Raw genomic sequence first — 27872 nt, forward strand, 5'->3', positions numbered from 1 at the left:
GTGTAGTTTGCTGGTGGTGGTGCCACCGTCTCCATCGGGGCTGTGTGACCCTCCGGGCACCAGGTCACACCAAAAGCCGAGGGTCTTTGTGGCTAAGCTAACATGGGCCAAGCAGATGAACCCGTCATTCCGCCTGGGCTACACTCAGGCCCGTTTAGGGAAAATAACTCATAGGGATGGACACGCAGCCTCTGGTGGCAGGAATGATGAGGGGCCACTGAAACATGCTTCTACAGAGCTACGCGGCATGCGGTCAGCTCCCCGGCCAGGGGCAGCGTGGGGGTGGGGGCTCACGTGGCCAGTTCCCCCAGTAGCTTCCTCCAGTGTAGTTTCGCAGCCTGGATTGGCGGACAGGAGCTCGACGTCCACGCATCCTTCCCGGGGGGATGGGGTAGAAGTGCCCTCCCAGGAGTGTCTGGTAGCTGGCGGCATCATTGAGGAATGCGTGGCTTTGGGGACAGCAAAGTCCCCTGGGGGCTGGAACTGGGCAAATCCCAGGTCTAAACGCTTACTCCGCTGTTGCTCTACTTGCCCCGCGGAGGCCTCTGAAGACAGCTCGTTTGCAAAGGCTCTGGTTTCACCCTGACTGGCCCGGCGAGTTTCAGCTCCGTGGGTCTCAAAGATACGAATTTTGTTGGCCACGGAAGTCTTGCTAATATCTTCCAGGGAGCCCTCCTGAACCCCAGCCTGGAAAGACGGCATCTCCCTTTGCTTCCCTGAAGGGAATGCCAACCCTTCGGCTTCTTCAGGGATGACTCTGGGCTTCCTGCTGGCGACGGGAGGGGCCCTGCGCTCCCCTCCGTCCGGGGTCACAGCCAGCCCTGCTTGGTCCTTGGGCTCCGGGCTCTCTTTAGGAGGATGGGCGTGTTTGAGAAACACAGGGGATTGTTCTCCAAAGGCATCCCTGAGCTGCACAGGCTCCCCTGACCCATGAGGGGCTGGGCTTGGAGGAGCTTCCTCTGGAGATGTCTGAGCCTCGAAGGGACGGGGGGAGGTTGAGAGGGGGGTGGTCACCTCCATCTGAAGAAATGCTGGGGCCTTGCTGTCCTCTGTCGCAGGTTCTCCTGTTTGGGTGTGAACTGGTCCCCTCTCTCTGCGCAAGAAGTTGCCTCTGCCCGGCTTGGCTGGCTTCCTGCCATCGCTAGGGGGGATGGCCCACGGAAGGGCACAGGGCTGGGGGTCTAGATGCACGCCCCCTCCTCTGTGAGGTGAGTGGTTCCATCCTCCTGGGGGACTTTTCTCAGCCTTTCCCATCAAATCTCCACCCCTGGGGGCCTCTTCCTCTGCAGCTACTGAGGATGCTGGGTGCGCAGACTCTCCTTCCACCCCGCACCGGGCTTCGTCCCAGTCTTCAGCAAACGTCAGCCCTGGAGAAGGTCCCTTTCCGAGCTGCTCGACAAAGACGTCCAGGTCATCCGGTCCGTGGTTCCCGGGGGGCCCCGCCCCTTCCTCCGAGGAAGCTGAGTGGGCTTCACCCTCTTGGAGCTTGTTCCTGCCGGCAGCAGCAGCAGAGCCCGGAGGGCCTGAGGAGGCCAGCTCCGAGCTCTCCGAGAGCTCCTCCGAGAGCTTCCACCTGGTCTCACGTCCAGGTGGGGCATCTAAGTGCTCTTCTCTCTCCTCCAGGGGCGGAGGGAGGGCTTGGTCTGCAGACTCTTTCTCTCCAGAGTTTAAATAGAAGCTTCTCTCTGTAAAGGAAGTGTCGGTTTCATCACTCGAGTCGGCTCTGGCTTCTGCGTGCACTGGGTCCAGCAGGAAGGACCGCAGTCCTCCCGCGTCGGAGGTTGGAGAGGGGACGTCCGCCTCTGTGGGGCCGGTCGCCGGGGCAGCGGGTCTTCTGCAAGCCTGGAACTCCTCCAGCTCCCGCCTCAGCTCCGCCGGGCCCTCCAGCTGACCACCGGAGGCCTGGTGCTTCCTGACGGCTGCCTCCCCAGGGTCCGCCCTGAACTGGGAGGCCTCCGGGAGCTTTCCTGCCAGCGTGCAGCCTGCAGCCAGAGAGGCCCTTTCTGGGCCCTCCCTGACCCAGGGGCCCTCCTCCCACACGGACTCGAAGTCTTCAGGGCTCGCCATCATTCTTCCTTGTCGCTGGGTGTTTGCTCTCCTGGCTCCCACCTTTTCTTCTGTGGCCACTTCAACCTTGAACTTGTCCACCAGGACGTCTATCTTGGAGAGTCTGCCGTCAGCAAGGACGTCTGCGAGGCCTGCCTCACTTTCTTCCCGCTGCGTGGTGGTCACATTTAGGAGACTGAGTTCTTCTGGCCTAATGTACTTTCTCTCTATAAATACCCAATGCTCTGAGCCCTGTGTTTCAATTGGAGCAAGAAGAGTTAACATGAAATATCAGGCACCTGAAGAATAGGTCACTTTTTCCCTCTGCAAGAAGGGATCAAGGTCAACTTGTCCCCAGAACTGACTGGGGGAGAGGAAGGCATGACAGTGTTGGTCAGCCTCATCAAGGCGACTCTTCCCATCAAGGCACCCCAGGATGGTCTACTGACTGCCCTCAACCACCACCCTAACTTGGTAAATGGGATGGGGTCTCACACCCTCCCCGTGTTAACCATGGGGAAATGGAAACCTACAGATGGTTCAGACTCAGGATTCCTCTTTTAATAATAAAGCTGCCAGGGTCAGAGGGGAAAGTAGCTTATACCACATGGAGTCTTTGACTGCTAGAGCCAAAAGAACTCCGAAGACTTCTTCCAGTCCAATCTCCTCATTGTGCAAACGGGTAAACGGAGGCCTAGAGAAGGTCAGTAACTTATTCAAGGTCACAGTTAGTCGAGTCAGGAGAAGAATGCCTGATTTTTGATGCCTGAGAGGCTTGCCAACGTACAATCAATGGAATATGGGTCCCCACTGCAATCGAACGTCAAGCTGGGGGGAAGCACCGAGTTGTTTCACAGGCATAGCCTGAAATCGGACCTTTCTGTAAGAGCTAACCAGAAGGAAAGAGATGAGAATGAAAAATGCTAAATGGCCAGCTCTAGAGGTTAGTGCCAGTCACAATGGCTTAAACAGCCTGAACTTTGTGGAGTTCATTTCCTAAGAAGCAAATACCAAGGCCTATTCTTGGAGAATTCTAACAAAATTCACAGAAAGCGTGGAAAAGGACTGGCCAGGACATATCACAAAAGGAAAAGGTCTGAAAATCCAAGCATCATCCGTGCTCAAAAGCACTGAGAGTACAGCACTGACAAGAGTCAACAAAACAGCCCTCTACCTCCCCTAGAGTTTTTCAAACAACACCTAGGAGGAAAGGATGGACTTGTAGAATCGTTAAAAAAGCAAGAAGGCCAGGAATTCCCTGGCCATCGAGTGGTTAGGACTCAGTGCTTTCACTGCTGGGGGCCCAAGTTCGATCCCTGTTAGGGGAACGAAGATCCTGCAAATCGTGTAGTGCGACCGAAAAAAAAAAAAAAAAAAAAAAGCAAGCAGGCCATTGGGATTTTAATCGTCTTGCAACCACAGAATACTTTCTTCACACAAAATCTTGATGGACGTCTAATATGTAGCAGAGATACAGGGCTGCCCTGGTAAGCCTGGAGGGCTGGGCTGCCCGAGTGCCCCAAAGTCCCGCCCTCCTTTGAAACTACTGCTCTGACTCAAGCCCCTCACGGCACAGATGTGGAAACTGAGGCCTGGGGAAAGTGAGCACCGTGCCCAAGGTCAGGGAGTGAGCCAGTGGCAAAGGCAAGCCTAGAACCCCGTCTCTGACTCCACCTCGTGTCCTGTGAAGAGCTCCATGGTGAGATGCGCTGAAAATTGCTCCCAGCAACAGGAGGGGGCAGGGTTCCATGAGCCTGGGCTCTGATTCAGGTTATGACTTGGTGAGGAGTCTGTCAGATCCCAGAAGATCCGAAGACTTCTGAAGGATCAGTTATAAACCCTCTGACCTCCACTCCCCCAGCTCCATTTTAGCAACATCTCCCTGATTGTCAGGAAATCAAACCTGATTAAGAGAATCTTGCTAACAGGAAAGAGAGAGAAAAGGAAGTGGGGAGGCCCAGACAAAGTCTGTGTGGGTTTCTGAGATTTTACTTCAGGTTGTTAAGCCTTCAGGACAACAGCACTTGAACCACCCCAGCGGGAAGCGCTTCAGAAGAGAGCCTACGAAGCCTCCTTTCTCTTCTACTTGGGAAGCAGGTATCTTTAGCTGCTCACATTTCAGCTTGTACTGACATCATCAGCCTGGCAATGATGGCCAAAGATGGTCCATGAGACCCCTTCTGGAACATTCCTGCCCCAAGTCTAACTAGAAACGAGTTTCTAGCAACCAGAAGCTTAGAAACTAGGTTGAGTGGGGTGGGAGCTGGCACAGAACAGAAAGTTTCCGCAGGAAGAACAAGGGAAACATGTACTTATATTTAGTTACTACGTGCCAGGTGATGTCAGCCCTTTAGAGAAGTTATTAAATTTAATCCAAATGGCGACCTGTGAAGCAGGTCCTGTTACCCTCATTTCAGAAGGGGAAACCGAAGCACCCAGAGGGAAGAAGAGGCTCTGCATCTAACAAGCAAAAATGCTGAAGAGAAACAAAGACCGAACAAAAAGAGGAAAGCTTTGACCCTCTGACCTGATTCACAGGATGGATGACGTCAGGGAAACCCCCCAGCCATTCTTTCCACTGAGCCAGGGGGCCTTCCGTGCCTGCTCAGAGCACACCCTGCTGTCATCTGGGGCCACCGCAGCAAGACTGGCCACCAAACGGAAGCTGGGAGCCAGAGTGGGGCCAGTTCTGTTCCCACACACGCCGACAGGAAGAAGATCACCAGCCGGGATTCTGCTGCCCCCGGGGCTGTTCAGGGCCCACCTGGAGCTCGGGGTCACATTTTGGGCCCTCCTCGTTACAGGAGACCCCCTGGGGGGCAGGGCAGGGGTCCAGGACGAGGAGCCCTCTAGGAACCATGAGAGAAGTGGCTGAAGAAAGTGGGAGTTGGGGTGGGGGGGGGGAAGGGGGATGCTCATCCCTGAAGGGCCTTCCTGGAGGAGGATGCAGAGCACATCTACAGGCGCCAGGGGGCAGAGTGAGGCCCACAGGCAGGTGACTCAGAGGGCAGGTTATAATGCAATGTGGAAACTTCCCAAAGGATGACTGAAGACAAAACGGGCTGCTGTTAAGAACGGAGAGAGCCCCCTTGTGGAAGAGGCTGGACGGACCGTCTGCAGGGATGCTGGGGGAGGGCACATGTTGGCACCCCCACCCCTCAAAGGGCACCTGCGCTTGGTTCTACGTGCATCTCTGTGCTCCAAGGCATTACGGCTTCCCTCATCGTAGGATGCTGTTGATTCCTGTCTAACTCCTCTCAAGAGTGCTCTCAGTTTTTTTTAAATTTTTACATTGAGGAAAAATTCAGAATAGAACTGTGATTTAATGTTTCACCACTCATGTAGCTGACTCACACCTCTCTTACAGTTCCAGGACATTTCTAGCAGCTATAAAATTCTTCTCTAGGAATAGAAAACGGTCTATGCCCTCACACACACTATGCCCACAGAGGAGGGCTGGCTATCAGGGAGAATGAAGTTTCACCCAGATGATTGGTCCGTTCCTTCCAACCCTGACAGTCTATGAAGTCCCAGCAGAGAGGGAGGATGCAGCCACCTGCCCCTGGGCTTGGATCCCACCTGGCATCCACGCAGGGATACAGGAAGCTCCAAGGGCCCTTGGCCTGCTGCTGTCCTGGGCAGAGAAGCAATGCTCTCCTCATTTAGAATGCTTGCCTGACCAACATCCGTACAACCCCAAGGATGCTCCTTGGAGAAAGACCCCCACTTTTGCCTGCCTGGAGACCCTGAAAGACCCATGCTCCGAGGGGAGTTTAGAGAACGGAGGCAGGGGATGGATGGGCTAATTTAGTCACTGCTAGACCTTACTCAGGCTTTTGAACAGAGACAAGACCTCAGAGCAGAAGGCATGGAGGTACCATGACCCCGATCCCAAGCATAGCAGTCAGAGCCTGCCTCCAGGTCACCTGCCTCAGGAGGCCTGAGAGATCATTTCTGCCTGCCCTTTTAAAGCCAAAGATGACTCATACCATTCTGTCTTCCTTAAACGTTTTCAGTCCTCTCCTTCCTGAGAAACCATGAAAGAAGGATGGGCTGGCCCTATGTGGACCCGTGGGACGGGGGACGCTTACTTGTCGCAGCATGGGGACAACACGGGCTACCCACTCTCCCACCTGCAGGGCAGAGTCTGGTCCGCCCCCCTCAGCCCAGAGAAAGGGTTTTCCTAAGATCATTAGGGTGGTTCTGGGCGGGCGGGGAGGCAACGACAGTAACCTCAGGAGACGCTGCGAGGCTTTTCTGAGTGAACACTTCCAAGCCCGCGGCCGTCCCAGGCTCAGGTGCCAAGTCCTGCGGAGAGGTGTCCTGGGTCCTCTGGGACTGCAGGGGAGGCCCAGGGCCAGAGGAGAGGGAAAGAGGGAGGAAGGGAAGGAGAGACAGAGAGGGAGAGAGAAAAAGCAGGAGAGACACACACACATAGAGTCTGTGAATAACCCAGCTTAGTGAATCCCGCATCCTTAGGTTACGAAGGAGCCACGCTGTGGGGGCCGTGGGACGAGATGGAAAGGAACTGCCCCTCGGAGCCATGCAAGGGAGGGGGGCCCACGGTCTGCTGCCAGCCAGCACCTGGCCTTGGGCCTTTCCTCCTCGCCTGCCTACTCTCATTAAAGAAGTTTATAGTCGTATCACTTGGACACCACGTCCAAGTCTGCCCTGGGTGTGTTTGGTTTAGGCAATGGTTCAATCCTGCAGATGGGGTCTCAGCCCCCTTTAAAAAGTTATCTTTGAAACAAAAACCTGGGTTCGGCAAATGGGAACTCCGTAGTATGGGGTCCCCATTTTGGTTTAAGTTTCTGCCATTTTGCCACTGGCCCAGATGAGGCCCAGCAATATACGAGGAAGCTACTAGAACTCTGGATGACACCCTACAGGATATGCCCCAGAGAGCCCATATTTGGATCAGGCAGCCTCGTCACCGTCAGCAATGGCCCCATGACTGTCCAGCACTTTCCAGTTTATAAAGTGCTTTTATATCCATTATTTCACTTGATCTTCCCAACAACACTGTGGAATGGCAATTTTGGTCCCATTCTAGATGGACTGACTAGGCCGTGAGGCTCAGAGAGGTGAGGCCACTCGCCCAAGGACCCAGTCCAATCCTTGGCTATGGCTCCTCCCATCTCCCAAATCTTCAAGGGCCTCTAAATGCCAGGGGGATCTGTAAGCCAGTTAAAAGGTCCAAGGTGAGCTCTTGGACCAGACTGCTCTCTGGCAATGGGCTACACTTCTTGCAGGGGCAGAGAGGGGGGGAGGGGAGGATGGGAAGCGGAACAGAAGCCACCTTTTATGAATAAGATGCATCTTCTAGCAGTTCCAGCTATCACCAGCAGGTGGGGCACCCCCAAGCCAGGTTCCTCAGAGGCACCTCAACCCACCAGAGCCCAGCTCTCCAGGGCTCAGCCTTCCCTTCTCTGCTGGAGTCTGACCCTTTTGGAAGCCTCTTCCACTTCAGGACTGAACAGAAGCCACTCCCGTCAAGTGTATCTCAGGGCAGGACGGGGTGGGGGGGTGGTGGCAGGTAACTGGATTACTAGGCCAGCCCCATGGCCCCGTCCAGGGTCTTCAGGGCCTTGATTGTGCCAGTGGTGACCACAGAAGCCCTCAGTGGGTGAAGAGATGTGCCCTCCTTCCATGGCACCAGCCTTAAAGGCCCCCACAGCATCCGTGACTTTGCGACTCACCAGCCAGACAGCCACCACAGCAGCCTCGCTGGAAGAGGCCCTCTGTTACCCGGCATGTCAGGGCCATGGGAGTGCTGATTCAATCAAAGGCTCACTTATTAGATCACAGCTGCATCACCAATTTTCAAAGCATTAAAGGGCAGCACATGCACAATTGACTCTATCCTGGTCTTCATATGATTTGGTCTTGCTCCCAGGCAGCTGTGATTTAATAGCAAATACAGTGGCCTGGGACATAAGAAAATCAGATTCCGGCCCCTCTTCTACCAGCTATGACACTGACCAAGTCCTTCCCCTTTCTGAGCGTCTGTGCCCCGTGTGTAAAATGATGACCTTGAACCAAGTAGGTTCCGAGCGTCCTTCCCAACTTTAAAAAGGATTCTGATTTGAAACTAACCTTCTGTGTGATAGTCCCAAGGCTCTCCAAATGAGACAATAAGTAACTCACATTGAGCACCTAGGTCCTCTGCTGGCACCTCCATGCTTTATCTCACTGGATGCTCACCACAGTCCTAGGAACTAGGTACTTTTATCATCTCTACCTCACGGAGGCTCAGAGAGGTTAAATAACAAACCTAGAGTCATCCAGCTAGCAGGCAGCAGAGCCAGAATTCAAACCCAGGCACTGTAAGTCTAGACCTCAGACGGGTTTGAGACCAGTAAGCAGCAGCACTAGAGAGAAAACACCTAATATAAACGAGGGTAAAGAGTGCCGAGATTTAGCAGTGCTGAAAATAACAGCTTGGGATTATAAACACAGGAATGCTCAAGATCCTATCTTTCTCTTTTTCAATTAAGAAAACACCCCATGCTTTCCACTCCGAAAGGCAGGTCATGCGGGATCTTTTTCTGGGGCACCAGGAACAGCTCTGACTTTCCTAGAGGATCTGTTCCCCTCTGATGGGGTCTTCCTTCCAGGAAGGAACACTCCCCCAACCTGTGTTTTCACAATAGGCACAAAAGGGTCTGCTTACTGGACAGAACTACCAGGATTCTTAAAATTCAGCGCGTGTGAGAGTCACCTGGGGCACTTGTTTAAAATACAGATTCCAGGGCTCTATCTCCAAATATTCTGATTCAGTAGGTCTGATGTGGGGCCGCAGAACCTGCTTTTCTAACCAGCACCCCTTCTCTGTTATACTCTGGCTGATGGAAGGGAAACACACCAAGCTATAGGAAGTCTTTTGAGTTTTTCATGGTGGTCCCCGGGGCCCAGGATTCCAAAATTCTTCCTCAGCTTAACCCGCTGCCCTATCTCCATCACTGCCTTATGTAGCAACAGCGCATGGAGGGGGAGTGTAAGTCAGTACATAGCTACCCTCCCCTGCATCTGTACCCAAGGCCCCAGTGGAGGGGTTCCAGGTGAGACCTACCTCGTTGACTTTCTCAGGGGTGCCCTTGGGGGAGGGGGAGGCGGGGGAGGAGGGCAGCCTGCGTTCCCGCTCCCAGTCTCGATCCCGGTGGATCAGTTTGCTGTTGGGTTCCTTCAAGGTCCTCTTGAGCTCGTTGATGCTGGCCTGGTGCTTCAGCAAGACGTCCTCTGGCTTGTCTAAGAACTAGGGGTGCACGGAGAGGATAGTCAGGTGTCAGAAGAACAGCTCCAAGAAGAGGATGCAAAGTGTGGTGAAGATGGTAATGGTCCCCATCACCACCCGACATCAGCCAGGTGGTTTCCATCCACGGCCCCATCTCACCCTCACTGCGCCCCATAAGCCAAGCAGGGCAGGGATGATCTGCCCCAACAGGTGCACAAACCACCCAAGATTAACCAGAAGAGCAGAAAGCACTTGAGAGTCAGAGGAGGAAACTTCTAGCCAAGTACCACCTTTTCTTCTCCCCTGCCTGGCTCCTGGCCTAAGTCAAGCCAAATTGCACAGGTCTGGGTAAGTTTCCTTTGCCTGCACAAGGTACAGAGATGACTTCCCTCTGGTTACAACCAAAGCACAGTGAGAACTCACCCATCCTGTCCACTGGGATGCTATAGCCCACTTCCTGGCCTCCTGGATGCTGGTCCCTACCTCTGGCCACGACTTGGACCACTGTGCTTATTAGCAGAATCCACAGTCTAGGCCCCTCCTAGCCCAACATGTACCATTGCTCAGGCCCTGTAGGCCCTTCGAAAGCCAGGAATGTTCAGAAAAATGTTCCCTGCTTCCACACCAGAAACCGGGAGAAGGACGTTCAGCATTCTCTGCTGTGAGCCACTGCCTTTCCCAACCACCCAGGATTTTCCAGATTCCTTGTGGGTACCAGCTCCTCAAGGGCAGACAGGGTGAGACACAGCCAGACAGAGAAACTAGGACTCTTTGGGGGTGTTCAGGAAGATTAGAATTAGCGACGAGGAAGAAGAGGGGTAAGCCCCAAGGCTGGGCACAAGAACCGAGCCAGGTATAGCTGGAGTCATAGCTCCAGCACATTAAACTGCCAAGTCGGAGCTCTGGGCGGTACAGCATGAGACAGTAATCTGCCCTTAGGTCAGGTGAGGACCAGCCTTTGCACAGGAGCTGGAAGTGGTCTGCCTACTTCTGGGAGCAGGGCAGGTGGGCTGGCAGCCCAAGGACCCGCATCGGCAAAGCTGTTTGAGGATTCAGGACAAGAAACAGACAGTCTTGGCTTATTATAAAGTCAGACCAGTGATTCTGGAACAACTACCTGGAAGGCAAGCTTGCCCTTGGACAAGGCTACATTCTTCCCCTGTGCTTATGTCTGGCATCCAAGGATCCACTATGATTGACTCTGAAGTAACCTCAGGAAGGAAACCAGGGCCACTGAGGCTCTGCTTTCCCTCTAGACATCTGTCTGTACCTCCCGCATCCCTTCCTGAGCAGAGCTGTCTCAGGAGGATGTCTGACTGAAAAATCAAACCTGATAGAGGGTGCACAGGAGGCTGGGTTTGGGCCACCATGGACCCCAGACGGGTGGCTGGTGACCTTCCATCCTGAACCTGCCACACTGGCTCTGTGGGCACGTGATGTTTCCCAAGGCTGGAGGGAGCGGTGGATCCTTGAAGGTTAAAGGCCTGGGGGAAACCTAGTTCAAATGTCTTGCCGTGCAGATGGGTGACTGGGGCCTGAGGGGACTTTCCCAACACCCTCAAAGAGTCAGTGGCAGAACGGGGGCTGAAACCCAGATCTTAGTCCTCCAAAAGCCAGGCCCTTCTGATGCCCCAGCCTCTGGCCGTTCCCTCAGCAACCCAAGAATAAACCCACCTCTCTTGCAGGTAAGGTTCAAAGGAAGAGTTGGAGACTATGTGAAAAGGAAGAAGAAGTAGTTAACACAGGAGGAGTAAGTTGAGCGAAGCAACGAATGGGAGGAGGAAGAGGAGGAGGATAAGGATGAGGAAGAGGAGAAGGAAGAGGCGAAGAGGAGTGGGAAGAGGAGGAGGAAGAGGAGGAGAAGAGGAGGCTTTCCTGGCTGCAGAGCTGGAGCAGCAGTGGCCCCACCCTCGGGAGGTGCATCTGGGGTTGAGAAGACAGACGCACTCTGAGGCTCCTCCCTCCCCTCACCCCCGACTCCCACATCTGGTTGCCAACAGATATAAAAAGAAACTTAAAAAAAAAAAAAAAAACTTGGAGGGGGGCAGCAGACACAGGGGACACAGATGAGGTGGAGACATGACTAGACAGTGGTGTAGGCAGAGGAATCTAAGGAAGGGTTTGGGGCTGGGGGTTGGGGGTGGGGGGACGGGGTGGAGATGAGCTCAATGAAAGCACAGAATGGCCCGGAAGACCCGGGGGACACGGGGGACGGTCGGCAGGTGGGAAGCAAGCATGGGGTGGTCTGGAGAGGTGGAGCATGAGGCTGGCAAAGGGAGGGAGGGGTGAGAAGGGAGGGGAGCATGGCTGGTTGGGGGGACGGAGTCTATCGACGATCTTAAGACGAGGAGGGGGTGATGGAGGGCGGGGTTGGGTGAGGGAGGAGGATGGCCGGGAGCGGAGGAGAAGCCGAAGCTGAGATGGTGGCGGGATATGAGCCTGGGATGGACGGTGGGGTGATGACAGATGAGCTGGGGGATGAATGGCTGGGTGGGTGGTGGGGACAGGCCCCATGCAGTACCTCCTGCTTGTGTCTCGGCGTGGTTTCCTGCTCCGGCTAGCGGGACGTGGGAGGAGGAAAAGGAACCAGCAGGGTCAGTAGAGCAAATGGATTAGCGATCCCGCGACCGGCCTGGTCCAGCAAGCAGCCCAGAGCTCTCTGGGAAGCTGGGTGGGCCACCGGCAGGGCAGGGAGGTCCCAGAAGGCGCAGGGCATGAAGCAGGGAGCCCAGGAAGGCGAAGGAGGGGGCGGGAGGACTGGAGGCAGAGCAGGCCGTCGCACTCAGCAGATGGGATGGGGGGTTCTTGCTGTCTGTGTGTGTTCGGGGGCTTGTGCTCCTGAGGTGCGACTGCGTGATGGAAACACACTACCTCCGTGTGCGTGTCCGCGTGCGTGTGCACAGGCACATCGTCTGCACGTCTGGGGGCAGAACCCGATGGGTGAGAGGGTTGCTCATCTGTGAGTGAGCGCGTGTGAGTCTGAGGCCATGCCAGCCTGCACGAGTGTCTGCACCTGTCACTGGGAAATGGGGGTGGGTGGCAGGAGGGGACACACTTGAACCTCACTCTTGTGGCCTGCAGGACACCCTAGCATGGGTGAAAGGGGGCTGTGCAGATCCAGATCACAGGCAAAGGGGCAAATCAGGAGAGAGCAAGAGGAGGCCAGAGTCCACCAGGGGACAGGGGGTCCCTCCAGGAAAGCAGGGCAAAAGGAGGGCAAGGGCACAGGGTGGGCAGCACGCCCCACCCCCACCTGGATTTTCCAGGTATTGAGCGCGGCCCAAGGGCAAGGCCCTGTCCATGGTGTGCCACACAGCAAGGGTGTCTGGCCACAGCTGGGGGCACCTGAAGGCCAAGGCTGAGCCTAGACCCAGAATCAGCCTCCGGGTCAGAGGGTACCAGAAAGCCGGGCTCCTACCTTCAGCTCCTTGATCTTGGTGGGGGTCCTGACCTCTCCCTCCTCAGCCTCTGACCGCCGCTCCCCAGACTCGCCATCCTCCTCCCGCTTGTCACCGTCAGGTCCTGCGTCGTGGTTCTCACTGACCGAGGCTGGGCGAGAGAACTCTGCTGAAGTGGGCAGAGATGGCCGGGAGGCCCTGTGAGTCATCTCCCAGGTGCAGGGACCGCGAGCCAGCCCAGCGCCCGCCCAACCACGCCTGGAGTGGAGCCGACACTCTCACAACCACAGCATACTGGGGATAAGGAGCCAGCGCCCAGAGGAGCGGAGTAGGCTTCCCCAGGTCACTCAGATGGTCAGAAGCCGAGCTGCCCCCAGCCCCAGGCCCTCTCCTGATTTCTACAGCACTCGAGCCTGGGTTCAAATCTCAAACCCGTCTCTTCTTTGCTATGTGACCTTGGGTAAGTTATACAACCTCTCTGGGCCTCAGTTTCCTCACCTACAAACAGTACCTAATTCAGACAACCGAGAGGAGGAACGAATAAGCTAACGGGTCTAAGAGAAGAAGTGGCTGGCTCAGAGGGAGCCGATTCGATCGATGCTGGCTCACAAATGTTATGTTTCTGTTGTGGCGGTTGTAGCAGATACTTGCTTGACCAATACATGAATATTGTGAGATTAGCTTTTATAAGTGAAAGCTAAAGTTCCGAGGTTTGCAAACGATTTACCTTCTTTATAAACTAGGGAGGATTCAAGGGGACCCCTGCAATAACATCTTTCTCACTCACTGGCATTCCAAAGTCCTTTTCCGAAAAGGAAAGAAAGGGGTGGAATTACAAGACTTTACACCAGACACTGGGCAAAACCCAGACTATGCCCCAAACTGTGTCTCAGTGGAAAAAATGGCTGGAAAACACTGAATTAAAATGATCAGAGCCCAGATTATCCTTGGGATTGGCATAGATTCTTTGTAAAAGAATAATTAGCCTTTTCATTCACATATATCACTTGGCAAACTGCCCATTTATGCACATTATTTCATCAGATCCACACGGTACTCTGCGTTGATGGCTAGGATGGGAATTATTATGCCCATTTTACAGAGGATAAATTGAGACCTTGAGAGGGGAAAGGTCCCACTGGTAACCTTTCAGTGAATCAGGACAAGGACCCAGGCCTCCTGGATTAGAGTCCAGGCTTCCTAGATGATGAACTTCACCAGTTCTGGGTCAATCTTTGCTGCCCTGCACAATCTGGGCTTCATTTAGCCCCTGGCATGGTAATGGAAACTGCAGGGGAGGACAGAGGGACAGCACAGCCCTCCTTTCCCTTTGCTTAAATCTCAGCTCTCAGCCCTGTGCCTACTCAAGGAGAATAGGGAGCTTCCCACGCCCCAGATGGACCCTTGCAAAACTGCATGTCCTCTGAACATGGCCAGGCAGTCCTGGGACAGGACTCACCTCCATACTACTGGAAACATATCAGACTCTCCTGATCACCTGGCAAACTCCTAAGCATCCTTCAAGACCCTACGAGTTGTCACCCTCTCTCCTCAGGGTTGTTCTGTATCCTGTACACACTTCTCCCATTGCTTGAATCACACTGAATGCTCACAAACCTATTATTCTGTGAGCTCCTCAAAGGAAAAGGCCGTACTTACTCTAAAAACCATACCCAGGACGTAACACAAGGCCTGGCACACGTCCAACCCTCAGAAAATATTTGTTGCTTTGCCTGGAGGCCGGCCCCAATACGTTCTGGGAGTATCCACTGGTCCCCCACCCAAGTCCCCACCTTCTACCCTCTAGCTACCCCCTTCAAACCTAAAAGCAGTAATAATTTATCAGTGGTCCTGCAGTTTATTGAGGTCCTACCGTGTTCCAGGAACTGTTTTGGGTGTGGTGGAGGTATTACCTGTTTAGTTCTCCCTATAACCCAATGGAGTAGGTATTATACATTTTGCAGAAGAGGAAACAGACGCAGGGGAGTTACGCTGCTCAAGGCCTCCCATCCGTTCGTTCACACGTTTATGCTCCTGTGTCCATGGAGCAACTGGGGAGTGTCGAGGCCGAGCTCTGAACTCAGATCTGCCGCCTACTTCGCGATGCCCCATGTGGCTTCTGACCCTCTCCTATAAACTCGTGTGCACACGCTGGGAGAGTCCTGGGCCCCAAGGGGTGCTGATTTAGTAGCATCAGGTCCGGGCCTGAGACTCCTGGTGTTTGCAAGCTCACAGCTGGTTCTGATGCCACATTTTGAGAAGCTCTGGTCTGCTTGACATAGCGCAACACATGGCCAAATCTCATTGACCGTCAGGGCACCTGTCAACTCAGCAGAAATGGAAGCAGTGGGGAGGGCCATGCAGTTAGATGTCAATCAGCCCAGAGCCCAGTGGAACCAAAAAAACGGGAACAACTCCCTCACCTCCAGTGAGGCATCACCAGCTCCACACTGCAGTTACACTATGCCACCCCAGGATGGTGACAGGCTGTGAACTGCTAAGCTTCTTGGGAAGGGGGCCCAGAAAACCACATGGCTGAACCTGGGACCCCAAAAGGCCACAACTCAGGGAAGCTGTGAGACGTCCAGAGAATGGCAGTGTCACATTCCAGCAGAAGTGGTACCATAGGCTAGACTAACCCGCTGACAGTCACCAGATGCAGCATGCTCTGGGGACACCATGCCCGGTGCAAATCAAGTGTGATGTGTTCACCGCCTCCACTGCTCATTCTGCAGAACCCAGCATGCCCCCACTCCCCTCTATACGCCACGCTCCCCCCCGCCTCCAGCATGGGGCATACCTCCATCAAGGCTGCGGGACATGGTGTACCGTTTGCTGGAGGAACGCTCAAAGAAGGGTGCAGGCCGGTCGATGAGGGCGCTGGCCTGGCGGGTCTGTGCCTGGGTCCTCCCACTATACCGAAACTTGGAGCCCATCACCAGAAAGCCCTTGGGTGGGGGCTCAGGGGACACCAGCCTGCAGTGGAGGGACGGAGGTAAGGAGGGAGGATCAGACCTGCAATGTCAGGTCTAAGGCTGGACCGTCCTGCTATCCCACCAGCTACAACAACTGTAAGTGGTCCAGAAGTGGAGAGACTTGGGGAAAGAGAAGGAGGAGGGCTTTCCTAGAGTCCCTACTAGCTCCTCCTACTGACAAAACACAGGCATCACCCACGTCCGCTCACAGCATCTGCCTCGGCCCCAGTCTCCCCACCCCAGGGGCAGGCTCACCGGAAGAACGTATGGTGCTCAATGCAGACCTTCCACAGTCTCTTGGCCGACCGGTGATTTGGGAGCTTAAAGCCAATCGTGCTCTCAAACTGCTCATACTGCAAAACCAGGGACGCTGGGTCAGAAGCAAGGCCTGGGCCCACTCTTGCCACCAGTCCATCCTTTCTGAACCTCTTCTCAGGCCTGTATGACTCTGGCCTAACTGTTCATTTATTCATTTATTTAATCAATCAGGTGGATTAAGCCCTTTCTCTGTGACAGGTCCAGTGCTAAGTAAGAGACACCATGGTGACCAAGACAGAAGATTCTTAGGGTGGGGGGGTGATGATAAATGAGTAAATAAGCTCATCTCAGATACTGATAAGGGCATTAAGGGAATGGACAGAGACGTGTGATGTGTGTGCGCAGGTGCGGGGGTGGGGTGCTCCTTTAAAAAGGGTGCTTAGGGAACGCCCTTTACACAGGGGATCTTTGAGCAGAGAGCTGGAGGATGGAAAAGGAACCAAAACTATGTGAGGAGGTGGGGCAGAGGATTTCATGTAGAGGGAACATCAAATGCAACGGGCTCGGGCAGGAAAGAGCTTGCTTATTCAAGGACCTCGGAGAAGGGAGAAGGGGCTGGAGCGCCATGGGCCTGGGGCAGGGGGGAGGAGGTGTGTGGGAGAGGTAGGTGGCCAGAAAGAGTTGGGACTTGAGTACAAGAGCTAAGGAGAGCTCTCGAAAGGTTTAAGTGAGGAGTGGGAGGGGGGTGGGTTTGACATGATCTGAGGGAAGAGACTTCTAAGTTCCCTTTAGCAGCTATGAGGAGAATGGCCTGGGGTGGCAACGGAGGCCAGGAGACCGGCGGGAAGGACACCATAAGGGTGGAGGGGAGAGATGGTGGCTGGTGCAACGGACAAAGGGACAGAAGCAGACGGGCTCGCACTTATTCTCGAGGTAGAACCAAGTGGACTTCGTGACGAGTGGGATGCGGAGGACGGGCGTATTCATGTTTGCATGTGTGTGTACTTATGTGTCTGTGTGTATCTTCATATGTGTACTACATACGAATATGTGTCCTATATACTCGCATGCAAATACAGGGACATGGACAGATATTCACTGATCTATGTAACCTGATTATATGTGGTTATCTTTACACACACACTCTCGTGTGTGCGTACCTAAAGTGCAAAGTCTATATAGAGAGCCCCAGCAAAAGAGGGCTCTCTCCCTACCTAGCACCCAGCACCCCCATTCATGTATCCTGGGTAGGAAAAAACCCAGACCCAGCTGCCAGGATCCCCTCCATGGTAGTTGATCCCAGTGAAGAAAGGGTTCCCAAGACAGGCTTACCTCCCCAGGCCGGATCTTGATGTAGAAGTTACTCCTCTTGTAGGAGATCTTGAGAATCTTGGGCCAGGCGAAGCGGTTGATCCTCAGTCGGTCCCGGTAGATGAGCAGGCCGTTGGCACAGACTCCTAACATGATGTCGATGCCCTCAGAGTCCTGTGTGAGAAGGCACCGTGGGATGACAGGCCTGGGGTCCACGTCTGGGGGCAGCCTGCCCTCCCACTGCGAAACCCCTGTCTGAGCTCTGCTTGTAAAGAGCCCTCAGGAGCAGGGTTTGAGCATCCATGCTGGCGCCCCACTGCCTAATCCCTCACAGAGCCATGCGTTCATTCATTTTGTCCTTTATTCACCCATCCACTTGTTCAATCTGTTTCTCTATCAATCACTCAGTCATTCATTCATCCAGTGAACAGTGGTACCTATGCAGTGCTAGGTCATAGGCAATGTGCTCAGGACACAGAAATAAGTTAAGGTCTGTGTCTTTCCTTTATGAAGCTCCCAGTCTAGTGGTAGCACAGACAGATTCATAAATAAATTTAATACAAGGAGAAAATAATAAGGGGCATGGGGAAATAAAGGGTTACGGAACGTTGAGGAATGAGAAGTGAGAAGAGAAAAGGCTTCAGGTTGGGGGTAACACAGGGTCTGGCACACCGAGCCCTCCAGAAGGCCCTGGTAGTTCCTTGCGGGTGCCCCCAGACCCTAGGGGAAACCTGTCACCCAGTGGTACCTTGGCATGGTGCAGGTCTACTCCATACATAGAAAGCTTCTTGGCATTCTCTAGGAAGTGGATTTCTGCTTCTCCTGGGGTCATGCCCCTAAGGGAAAGAAAATGATCACTGGTGGCTGGAGGAAAGGCCAAGGCCTGAGTCCAGCCAGCCAAATGTGGCCGCGATCAGAACCTGTGATTCGAAGAAGGCAAAGGTTCTGGAGCGGGCATGTGGCCGGGCCTCCTGGGTCCCTCCCCTCTGCGCTCAGCGCCGGGTGGTGCACCCCCAGCCCAGCTTCAGGCCACCGAACTCTCATCTCCCACCAAAGCTCAGATCCAGTCTTATTTCCTCCAGAAAGCATTCAAGGCCTCAGGCGGGAGTTGGGATTTTTGCCTCATTCTGCCCCTGGGTTAAGTGTGAGCCATGAATTCTGTTTCTTCATGACAATGAAACCACTGTGGGTGACAGTGCTCATTATAACCACCCGGGGGCTCCTAAATTATTATCCATGGAAGCTATTTTTCTCAGAATTTTGTATCAGAAACCACTTAATCTCCCTGGAGGAAAGAAGAATCTCTCTCCTTTCTGAAAAGAAGGGTTATGTAATTCATCAAGTTCCTTCTTTGCTTTGGCTGCCAGGAAACTGTACACTCTACACTTAGTCCCAGCTACATGCTGGTTACTGTTCCAAGCACTTTACATGTATTAACTCATTTGAATCCGCATAACAAGACTATAAGGTAGATATCACTATTCCCATTTTATAGATGAGGAAACCGTGGCACAGAGAGGTTGAATAACTTGCCTAAGGGCACATGGCTATTAAGTAGCAAAGTCAGGATTTGAATCCAGACAACGTGTCTCCATGGTTCATGTTCCCAACCACTTTGCTTACACCCATCTCACATCCTGTGCTCTATCTACCTCGGGAAGCTGCCATATGGGACACATGGACACTAGATGTCAGTCTGCTTAAAGTCAAAAGCGATGTTACAGCTGAGGGGACAGCTGTTAGGAGATTTTAAGAATTTTTATTTTATTTAATTAATTTATTTTTTAATAAATTTATTTATTTATTTATTTATTTGTTTTATTGGCTGTGTTGGGTCTTCATTGCTGTGCACAGGCTTTCTCTAGTTGTGGCAAGCGGGGGCTATTCTCCCTTGTGGTGTGCAGGCTTCTCATTGCAGTGGCTTCTCTTGTTGCGGAGCACAGGCTCTAGGCACATGTGCTTCAGTAGTTGCGGCATGTGGGCTCAGTAGTTGTGGCTTGTAGGCTTTAGGGCGCAGGCTCAGTAGTTGTGGCACACAGGCTTAGTTGTTCCACAGCATGTGGGATCTTCCCGGACCAGGGATTGAATCCATGTCCCCTGCATTGGCAGGCGGATTCTTAACCCCTGTGCCACCAGGGAAGCCTCTCTCCAGCCCATTTTGATCTGAACTTCCTTCTCTGAATTAGTATGACTCTTGGGGACTTCCCTGGTGGCACAGGGGTTAAGAATCCACCTGCCAATGCAGGAGACACAGATTCAATCCCTGGTCTGGGAAGATCCCACACACTGCGGAGCAACTAACCCCTGCGCCACAACTACTGAGCTCACGTGCTGCAACTACTGAAGCCCGCACACCTAGAGCCTGTGTTCTGCAATAAGAGAAGCCACCACACTGAGAAACCCATGCACTGCAATGAAGAGTAGCCCCCGTTCGCTGCAACTAGAGAGTGACCACGGTCAGCAACAAAGACCCAACACAGCCTAAATAAATAAATTTATATATATAAAAAAAAAAAGAATTATTATGACTCTTGTGAATCCCTAACATACCTTGCTGCCTTCAACAGGGATGACAAAGAGCTCAGGCAGACACTGCTAACCGTGCATGGCTTCAGTATCCTCCTCAACATGATATGATAGCAGCCATCACTAGCCAGTAAGAGTTGGTGTGGAAGTCTCTGAGAGACACATTTGCCACCCAGACCTAGTGTCCCATCACGCCCCAGCAGGCTTTCTTCCCCACGTACATGAACCTTCCACCTCTGGCCTAGGCCTCCCTCCAGATGGCCTCTCTCCCCAGGATGCAACCCTCCTCATTCCCTCCATCCTCATTAGCAATGAGATAATATCACCATACTCCCTTCCACATGCATAGCACTTTACAGTTTACAGTGCACTTCCACATCATTTATCACATTGGGTTCCCCCTGACAAGCCTGGACTTAGAGCCTAAAGCCCTTCCAGCTTAAAAAAACCATTTAGTTCCAGGGGTCCCCGCAGGGAGGGGGGTATCACCCGCATGGCAGGGATTTGGAAACAGGGGATGCATTTTGGTTGTTACAGTGACCGAGGGGGTGTTATGGGCATTTAACGCCTGGGGCCCAGGGATGCCAAACATCCTGCACAATGAATTCTCCTGCCCCGAATACCAGTAATTGAGAAACACTGACAATCTATGTCCTTAAAAATACAGGCAGTTGGGCTTCCTAGGTGGCGCAGTGGTTGAGAATCCACCTGCCAATGCAGGGGACACGGGTTCAATTCCTGCTCCAGGAAGATCCCACGTGCCACGGAGCAACTAAGCCTGTGTGCCACAACTATTGAGCCTGCGCCTAGAGCCCGTGCTCCGCAGGAAGAGAAGCCACGGCAATGAGGAGCCCGCGCACCACAACAAAGAGTAGTCCCCACTCACCACAGCTAAAAGAAAGCCCATGCACAGCAAAAAAGACCCAACACAGCCAATAAAACAAATAAATAAATAAATAAATAAATATAAAAAAATACAGGTAGTTGAGTTGGGAGATTGGTATTGCCATATACACATTACTAATAAAAAAAATATCAAATTGTACACTTTAAATACATGTAGTTTATTGCATGTCAATTGTATCTCAGTAAAAGTTCTTAAGGAAAAAAAAAAGCAAATCTATAGAGCTAGAAAGTAGATTAAAGGTTGCCTAGGGCTGGGACTGGGAATGGGATTAACTGTAAATGAGTATGAGGGGTCTCATTGGGATGATGGAAATACTGTAAAACTAGATAAGGTAGAGATTGCACAACTCACTAGATTTTCTAGAAATCATTGAATGATACATCTGAAGTGGGTGCATTTTATACATAACTTTTTCCACGGCAATAAAAAAAAAAATACAGGTAGAAAATGGGGCTGATAATTTAAATAGCCAGCCCACAATCACACAACTAGTTAACTGTCTTCTAACTCCTGGAACAAGGTGCTTTCCACTGCACAATCAATTACTCAACCCCTCAAATCACAGAGCAACAATAATAGCCACCATGTGGTGTCTCTAATACGTGCCATTTAGTTCCCCCAGGACCCTACAACATAGGTTTTATTAGTGCCCGCATTGAACAGATGAGGAAATGAAATGACCAGCCTGAGATCCCCTGGTTAAAAAGAGGCAGAGCCAAAAGGTAAACCAGACAGTCCGGCTTTAGAATGTAAACTTTTGAACTTTATGCCATGATGAGCCATCAGGACACTTACCCAGGGACACACAACCGATATTATCATCTCCAACTGGCAGATAAAGAGACCCATTCTCAGAGGCCAAGGACAGGGAATTATCACACCCGTACAGGAACTTAAGAACCTGAGGTCCCAAGAGGTCATTTAAGGTCACACAGTGAGCTACCATCATTCCCACCTGATGAGATAATTTGCTCTCAGACACACCTCACACTAGTGGCAGAACCAGGTGGGGTACTTACAGCACAGGATCTGGGGGCCTGGCCAGGAAGCTTCTGGCCAGAGGGCTGAGGAGCCAGGGGAGGCCTGGGTGGAGGCCCTCTCACCTGTATGTCTTGTGCAGCTCCATGATCCTTTCTTCCAGCTCTCGGGTCTGGTTAGGGGCGAAGCGGAGCTCACTGACATAGTTGCCCACGTGCTCCTCGGCATCGTAGTCGCCCAGCTCAGCCTGCACAGCGTAGGAGCCCAGCAGGGCGTGCGTGACAAAGGAGCAGGGCAGGCGGCCCGTGATGATGTCCGCCCGCAGCTGCAGGCACAGGTAGTATCTGGACATAGGGGAGAGCAGGCATGGGCACGGGGGCCCACTCCCTCCCGAGACGCCCCCAAGCACAGCTGCCCAGGGATCCATTAGCACCAAACTGATCAACGCTCAGCGCAGTAGAAGAGGAATGTCCCCAGACACTGGCATGTCATGTGTTAATACTTCGGGTGTGTCCTAGAAGGTGGTTATGTAACATTTCATGCAACGTTAAGCATTTTTGTTCATTTCTAAGTTTGAGAGATTTTTCCTACTATGGGAACATTTTCAATTTCTAACTCATTTTCAAGCTATATTAGGACTGCTTTGCTGGTTTGACCACTTTTTAAAAATATGATGTACTTTTTTTTTTCTTTTTTTGTGGCATGTGGGATCTTCCTGAAGCAAGGATCGAACCTAGGTCCCCTGCACTGGCAGGTGGATTCTTAACCACTGCTCCACCTAGGAAGCCCTGATGATGTATTTTTAATTATACAATTAATATACTCTTATTGTGGGGAAAAAAAGTAAACTTTAGAGGTAATTCTAAATTTCCTCTTGATGTCCATTCTCAGTCCTAACCCCCTCCCCTAAAGGTCACTCCTGTTATCCCTGTGGTGTTTAGACCTCTTTCCTCCATGGACATATAGAAATGCATGTGGTCTTCACATGATCAACTCCATAGATGCAGAAAAAGCACTTGGTAAAATTCAACATCCATTCATGATAAAAACTCTTATGAAAGTGGGTATAGAGGGAACATATCTCAACATAATAAAAGTTATTTATGACAAACCCACAGCCAATATAATACTCTAAAGTGAAAAGCTGAAAGCCTTCTTGCTAAAATCTGGAACAAGACAAGGATACCCACTCTCACCACTTCTATTCAACATAGTCCTTGCCAAAGCAATCAGTCAAGAAAAAGAAAAAAAAGGTATCCAAATTGGTAGGGAAGAGGTAAAATTGTCATTATATGCAGATGACATGATACTACAGTCTAAAGACTCCATAGAAAAACTACTAGAACTGACAAACAAATTCAGCAAGATAGCAGGGTACAAGATTAACATACAGAAATCGGTTGCATTTCTTTACACTTAACAATGAAATATCAGAAAGGGAATGTAACAACAACAACAACAAAATAAACCCTTTTAAAATCACAGCAAAAACAAAATAAAATACTTAGGAATAAACCTGACCAAGGAGGCAAAAGACTTCTATGCTGAGAATCACAAAACAATAAAGGAAATTGAAGGTGATTCAAAGAAATGGAAAGGTATCCCATGCTCTTGGATTGGAAGAATTCACATTGTTAAAATGGTCATACTGCCCAAAACAATCTACAGATTTAATGCAATCCCTATCAAATTACCCATGATATTTTCCACAGAACTAGAACAAATAACCCTAAAATTTATATGGAACCATAAAAGACCTGGAATTGCCAAAGTAATCCTGAGGAAAAGGAATAAAGCAGGAGGCATAACCCTCCCAGACTTCAGACAATAATGCAAAGCTACAGTAATCAAAACAGCATGGTATGGGCACAAAAACAGACATATAGATCAATAGAACAACATAGACAGCCCAGAAATACACTCACACACCTATGGTCAATTAATCTTCAACAAAGGAGGAAAGAATATATAATGGGGAAAAGACAGTCTCTTCAGAAAGCAATGTTGGGAAAGTTGGACAGCCACATTTAAACTAATGAAGTTAGAAGACACCCTCACACCATATACAAAAATAAACTCAAAATGGCTTAAAGACTTAAATATAAGACATGACACCATTAAATTCCTAGAAGAGAACATAGGCAAAGCATTCTCTGACATAAATTGTACCAATGTTTTCTTAGATCAGGCTCCCAAGGCAATAGAAATAAAAGCAAAAATAAACCGATAGGACCTAATCAAACTTACAAGCTTCTGCACAGCAAAGGAAACCATAAACAAAACAAAAAGACAACCTATGGACTGGAAGAAAATATTTGCAAATGACGCAACCAACAAAGAATTAATTTCCAACAGCTGATACAACTAAATAACAAAAAAACAAAACCCAATCAAAAAATGGGCAGAAGACCTAAAGAGACATTTCTCCAAAGAAGACATATAGATGGTAAATAGGCACATGAAAAGATGCTCATCCTTGCTAAATACTAGAGAAATGCAAATCAAAACTACGAGGTACCACCTCATACTGGTTAATGGCCATCATTAAAAAATCTACAAATAACAAATGCTGGCAAGGGTGTGGAAAAAAGGGAACCCTCCTACACTCTTGGTGGGAATGTAAATTGGTGCAGCCACTATGGAAATCAGTATGGAGGTTCCTCAAAAAACTAAAAATAGAGTTGCCATATGATCCAGCAATCCCACTTCTGGGCTTTTGTATCTGGAAAAAACTGTAATTCGAAAAGATATATGCACCCCTATGTTCATAGCAGCACTATTTACAACAGCCAAGGCATGGAAGCAACCTAAATATCCATCGACAGATGAGTGGATAAAGAAAATGTGGTACGTATATATACAACGGAATATTAGTCAGCCATAAAAAGAATGAAATATTGCCATTTGCAGCAACATGGGCAGACCTACAGATTATCATACTAAGTGAAGTAAGTCAGAAAGAGAAAGAGAAATATCATCTGATTTCACTTCTACGTGGAATCTAAAATATGATACAAATGAACTTACCTATGAAACTGAAAGACACTCACAGGTATAGAAAACAGACTTCTGGTTCCAAAGGGGAGAGGGGGTAGGGGAGGCATGGAATGGGAGTCTGGGATTAGCAGATGCAAACTATTATAAACAGAATGGATAAACAACAAAGTCCTAACGTATAGCATAGGGAACTATATTCAAATATCCTGTAATAAACCATAATGGAAAAGAATATGAAAAAGTATATATGTATGTATGTATAACTGAATCACTTTCTGTGCAGCAGATATTAACACAACATTGTAAGTCAACTATACTTCAATAAAATAAAATTTTTTAAATGCATGTGGTTTTGATTCATGGATATTTTACGATGTAAATGCTATCAAATGCGACATCTGACTGCACAGCTTGTTTTTCCACTCCCAGCTACGTGCCTCAGAGCCCTTCCCACGTCAGCACATGCAACTCAACTTCATTCATTTTAACTGCTGCACCGTATTCCATCATCCGGACAAACCTTGCCAATGTTTTCTCAAAACTTTTTTATTTGGCTCCAGCTCTAAGTGAATTGTCTAAAACCAAATTGGTTTCAAAGAAACATTTCCAACCACTAGGCCATGATTTTTTATAACTTTCATGCACACTTGGATGATTTTACAATTTTTAGAACCATTTCAAACCATTTTTTTATTGCTTTTTAAGTTATTGTGTATTTTTTTTTTAATGTTCCAGTTCATTCTCAGCCTGCAATACCTCCTTGCCCACTTTGCTACGTTTCACCATTTTTTTCCAATTACTTGTTTCTTTTCCTTTTAAGTGGCTTTTACTGAGTACAGTTTTTACTGCTCCACATTATTTTGCAGTCAGAACTGAAGCTCTGGCAAAAAGTGCAAGCAGCCTCAGTGTGTGCTCGCAGCCAAGACAGAGGCTCAGAATCACCAGCACCGCCAGCATCACGGGTGTGGGCTGATAGGCGGCTCATTCAAAAGCCTCCGGATCCAGAAATCATTTCCAAACACGCTGATCCGTCTTTCATTTCAGTCACTTTGTCACATCATTTTGGCCCGTTTATTTGGGGTCTAAATATTTTTGACTAAATCAGCTGCCGCTACCACCCTGTCCTCTGAGGCCATCCACACTGGGCAGGGCTAACTTCCTTCCTGGAGTCCCTAGAGGCCCAGCACAAAGAGGAGAGGCACCTGTGGGCAAGACCAGGGGATGGAGGCTATATTGGCCTAAGGCTCTCAGGCCTTTCAGGAATGAAGTTTAGACCCTGCTGCTGCCACCCTGGCCCCAAGCTGACCTCAGAGATTAGAGCAGGGCTAATGAGGCCAAGGCCTCAGGTCTGATCTATTTCAGGGACATCTGTTTTATCTCCCCCAGGCCAGAGTTGGTATCTTGACCCTGGCCCATTGCCTGGCAAATGGCAGAGATGAAGGAGGGACCCAGTGGGAGGCAGAGGCTGGCTTAGTAGCTCCCTCTCCTGCTGCAGGAATAACTCCAAGCCACATCTTATTGTTGGTGGGCACTTAGGGCCCAGGGCACGAATGACACAGCCCCAAGTAAGACTCTCTCTTTGGAAGGGGCTTAGATAAAGAGAAAGGCCCCTCCCTCTTTTGGATTCCAGAGGCATGATGAGCCCCAAGGAAGCTCTCATCCTGAGAGGTGCTTTGCACCACCCTCTTCTAATCTTCCAGCCTCTTATCTACGGGCCCTGAGGCACAACAGGACTGTACCTACAATCCAAGTTCACCCCAGCAGCCTAGGCTTGCCTCCCTGGGGTGGTCACGTGCCTCATTTCACTCCCACGCAGGACCAAGCTCCCACTTGCAAAGGCATCTGTGTTCTAATCCCTCCTTATCCCCAAAGTCAAAACCCGGTGGTCCACCCAGCATATCAGCCTTCAGACAAGTCTGGCTTATCCTACCCAGAGGTGGCCCACATCATGCTTTTTAAGTTTAAACTAGTTGCCAACATTTAAAAAATGTGGTTTTTACTCTCACATCTCTAACTTCACTCTAACAATCAGGCCCGATTCCCACACGGCATTGATTGCCCGAGCAGAACAGCAACTGCTTCACGTGGCATCTGTCCTCTTGAATTCACATTGAGCCCCACTGCTCCCTGTGACACCTCCCCTCTGAAGTCAAGGGTCAGTTGCCATCGACCAATGGGTTCGCATCGCTTTCCCTTGCACTGAGTTGGCTTCCTTTGTTGATGCTGTCTGCCTGGCCTCAGTAGGCATCTGGGTTGGCACCTGCCATCACGTACCCATATACCATCTCGTGTCTCCCAGGGCCCTGTGCCTGTCCCCCTCCTCCATCACCCCTTCCCAGCCCTCACCTTGTGATGTCTTCTGTCAGCTGGGCAGGGTCAGGGGGGTAGAACTTGACTGTGAAGGCAAAATTCCAGGGGCTGCCTGAAAGGAGAAGATGGGGGAAAGGTCAGAGATGCCCCATCTCCCCAGTGGGTGGCCCAGGTGCATCATTCTACAGGCAATTTTTTTAAAAAGTCTTCCCATAAGTATAATCTGAGGACAATCCAATAAGAGAGCCTGGGACATTATTCCCACTTGACAGATGAAGAAACTGAGGCCCAGATTAAAAGCCTTGTGAACTAGCAGTGGGAAGGAAGGTAGAAAGAAAGAAAACAATGGTGCATGCCAGGCATGCTGTTAATTACTTTACAAACATCATTTCATTAAAGCTCACAACAGCCCTGTAAGTAAGCCCTATGATTATCCCCATTTTGTAAATGAGGACAGTGGGGCCCAAGCAATAAAGAGGCCAGTCCAAGGTCACCAGCTAGGAAGTGGCAATGCTGGGGTTCAGACCCAGGCCACCTGGCTCCAGAGCCCATGCTCTTTCCTCTACACCAAAGTCTGTGGCCCAGGACAGTAATGGGAAGATAATTCATCTGGGATGTACCACATTAAACAGGTTTCTTAACTTTGGACTTCTCAGAGCCCTCACTCTGCTACTGTGCATTGCACCTCCTGAAGGAGGACATGCATCAAGCTCCCAAAACCCATCTGACCTGCTGCACCCATTTGTTACAGGGCATCCTTCCAGATTAACGTTTCTCAGAACACACTTTGCAAAACTCTGCCCTACGTGAGGCTGACTCCATCTCAGATGGCAGAACTGGAGTATAAACAAGACCCCAAAGCAAATATATTGGGCTAACAGTAACAAAGAACATTTCACAGGGATAAATGTTAACCTCCATGTTTAGATATT

At 50.8% G+C, this 27872-nt stretch overlaps 1 protein-coding gene across 5 annotated transcripts in view; it reads right to left on the reverse strand.

The window, feature by feature from the left end:
* Nucleotides 1-27872, reverse strand: part of EPB41L1 (erythrocyte membrane protein band 4.1 like 1) — a 125337-nt gene that overhangs the window by 22606 nt on the left and 74859 nt on the right. For 4 of the 5 annotated variants that reach the window (XM_057701612.1, XM_057701608.1, XM_057701611.1 and 1 more), the window contains exons 8-15: nucleotides 26977-27052; nucleotides 21759-21977; nucleotides 17971-18058; nucleotides 17244-17396; nucleotides 15909-16006; nucleotides 15479-15654; nucleotides 12699-12847; nucleotides 9119-9301 (exon numbers count right to left, since the gene is read on the reverse strand). In XM_057701612.1, the coding sequence (XP_057557595.1) occupies nucleotides 9119-9301; nucleotides 12699-12847; nucleotides 15479-15654; nucleotides 15909-16006; nucleotides 17244-17396; nucleotides 17971-18058; nucleotides 21759-21977; nucleotides 26977-27052 (1142 nt within the window). The remainder of the gene's footprint in view (nucleotides 1-9118; nucleotides 9302-12698; nucleotides 12848-15478; nucleotides 15655-15908; nucleotides 16007-17243; nucleotides 17397-17970; nucleotides 18059-21758; nucleotides 21978-26976; nucleotides 27053-27872) is intronic. The other variant, XM_057701609.1, reaches the window with a different exon arrangement.

Source organism: Hippopotamus amphibius, chromosome 12, assembly GCF_030028045.1.
Source record: "Hippopotamus amphibius kiboko isolate mHipAmp2 chromosome 12, mHipAmp2.hap2, whole genome shotgun sequence".
Lineage (NCBI taxonomy): Eukaryota > Metazoa > Chordata > Mammalia > Artiodactyla > Hippopotamidae > Hippopotamus > Hippopotamus amphibius.